This window comes from Trypanosoma equiperdum (genome assembly GCF_001457755.1).
Source record: "Trypanosoma equiperdum strain OVI genome assembly, contig: ctg_716, whole genome shotgun sequence".
Classification (NCBI taxonomy): Eukaryota; Euglenozoa; class Kinetoplastea; order Trypanosomatida; family Trypanosomatidae; genus Trypanosoma; species Trypanosoma equiperdum.
Window position 1 is genome coordinate 1 of NW_027124661.1, and position 2,644 is coordinate 2,644.

At 44.6% G+C, this 2,644-nt stretch overlaps 1 protein-coding gene across 1 annotated transcript; it reads left to right on the top strand.

The window, feature by feature from the left end:
• Window positions 1-863: 863 nt before the first annotated feature.
• Window positions 864-1,637, top strand: TEOVI_000330500 (PSP1 C-terminal conserved region, putative; the record flags this gene model as incomplete). Its single annotated transcript, XM_067226233.1, has 1 exon — window positions 864-1,637. The coding sequence occupies one exon, from the start codon at window positions 864-866 to the stop codon at window positions 1,635-1,637; it is 774 nt and encodes a 257-aa protein (XP_067082334.1).
• Between the last annotated feature and the right edge of the window lie 1,007 nt (window positions 1,638-2,644).

Sequence of the window (2,644 nt, forward strand, 5' to 3'; positions counted from 1 at the left end):
GCCATGTTGTGGTGCCAATTCACGTGAAGTGACGGAAGACAGCCAACCGGTAATGGTGGCTTTTAAGAGTGAAGAATTAGATGAAATGAATGGTGTGCTGGAGGGCAGACAAAAAAAACATGGTGGTGTTGGTGATGGTGAAGCTTTAATGTTTAAATGTGGGGCGTATGTGTGATTGTTTCATATATATCTATATAGCTTTGTTTTACTTTATATTGATTTCTGTTTGTTATGTTTTTTTTACGTAAATGTTTGTGACGTAGATTGGTATATCTTTTGAAGGTAATGTTTTCCTTGTTGTATTCCTTTGCTGTTTGTTGTTGCATTACTTTTCTGTTGTTGTTTCCTGTGGTTTCCTTTATCTATTATTTTTTTGTATGTATATATTTATATGTGTTGTGTATTTGGTGGCGAAGAGGGTTGACATGTGTGATTTGTTTCTCCACGCAATTGAGTAATTTTCAGGGAGCAATAGTAATTTTTTTAAAAGAAGTCAATTTTAGCATCACGTATCAGATTCTCCTTTTAAGTATATTTATTTTGTGACAAGGATGGTACTCTCCTCTTGCTGTTGCTGCTGCGTCACTTTTGTTTCTTTTTTTTTTTGTAACTCCTACTCCCTTACCGGTAAAAATTTCGCTGTAGTAGTCAGCCCTAAAGGGATTATGCTGATTACTTGGACACCTTCACTCTTCTTCTTCTTCACTATGCGCTATGTATTGTGTGATTCCCGTATTTATATATATTTACCTTCGGGTTTGTATCCGAATAATTTCGTTACTGCAGTTTCTTTCTTTTTTTTTGTCTGGAAGTTAACTCCATTCAAGCCAGCACAACCAACGAAACACCAAGAGACTAGCGTTATGGTCGCAGCAGCTGCTAACCAGTTCGTCGCTCCACCTGCTCTCGGCCGTCCTGTGAGACGTTACCATCATGACCCGTATTCGGCCTGTGTGTTGGAACCCATCGCCACATGCTCGTCACCGCAGCCGCTCCTTTCATCCACCACCACCGCCAGCACCTCCGTCTCTTCACACAATAAAGCGGTAGCGGAAGAAAATGAGGTGGTGGGTGGTAACGGACTACCAAGTCTTTGCTCTCCCGATGCGATGGTGCACATTGGTTTGGTGGAGTTTAAGTACGGGGCCCTGGAGTTTTACCTCCCTTTTTCTGTGCAAGTGGGTGAGGCTGTCGTGACAGAGGGAGATCGAGGCGAGGATTTGGGTATTGTACGCGCCATTACTTCATTACCGGCTCTGCCACCGCACGTGGAGGTGCGGGTTCTCCGTCTTGCAACCCCACGTGATGTGAAACAGTACCGAGCCCTCTGCGAAAAGGAATCGGAGGCTCTCCGGAAGATGAGGTCGCTGGCTCAACAAGTGAAATGCCCAGCGTACATTAAGGACGTTATGTACCAATTGGATGGTCGCAAGATAACGTGCATCATTGTGCGGAACGTGAGAACGTATGTTGATTTTCGCCGCCTTCAGCGAGTTGCCTTCGATGTGTTTCGCTGCCGTGTTTGGTTTGCATACCTCGACGAGATAGCATTGCCCCGCGCCGCTGCCGGTGTGGCCGCATTCACGCAGTGTGGGACGCGGTGGCGTGCACCTCGTGGGGCGCGAATTCGGTCATGAGGTCCCCATCGCCTGACAGTCCCCACCGAAACTATTGATGCCGTTACCTGCGGCATCGCTCTTAATTGATTCTCTGATACTTCTGCAGTTGGTGCACGTTGCATTTCACACTTACCGCCACTATTCTTCACTTTTCATTCCTGAGTTCCTCCCCGTTGCACTTCACTGCTCATTTTGGTGGCACCTTTTGAGGGTCGGGTCGTGGAAGAAAGGGATTGAAAGGAGGTGGTAACAATTGCAGTAGTGGACAAATGGAAGGAAGAAGGAAGTAAGAGCGAAAAGGTTAGGAGAGACTGCGGTGACGGGGGAAACGGGTCGAAGTGGGAAGTTAGCGAAGGATGGGGGAAATGAAGAAAGAGAGAATATAACAAATGGAAGTGGGAAAGGAGGGGGAAAGAAATGAAATGAAAGCGGTAAGGGAAGGTACCAACGAGAGAAGGGAAGGAGGGGGTAAAGAAAATAGTGAAACAAGAGGAGTTCAATATTTTGGGGGTGGAGTTGTGGTGCAGCCGTGATGTTGCCACTTCGTTTCAGAAGACAAACACGTACTTTCGCCACGCACTGTAGTTGGAACTGTTGGTACTTAGATTACCGTACCTTTCCTCTCTTTGTTGACCATCTTTAAACTTTCATTGTTCTGTCGTGTCGCTGCGCTCCCTCAGTCACCCGTTTTCTTTTTTCGTTCCCTCCATCCTCCTTTCCTTCTTATCAGTAAATCTGCTATTTTTTTTTTTTGCTCATCACCCATTCCTTACTTTTAACTACAGACCATCTCCCTTTGTTCCCTGATTTGGTCTTTTTTTTTTTTTACTCCCCTTTATTTTGTTTTTATTTTATCATATGTGATTAAACTCATGTACCTTGGTGGAGGGCGCATCCCCCTCTGCACAGCGCCTGCTTGTAAAGAGAACCAGTGCGGTGCAATGCCCTTCCATTTCTCTCTATATATAATATATATATATATATATTATTACCATTACCATTATTATTATTATCATTATTATTAT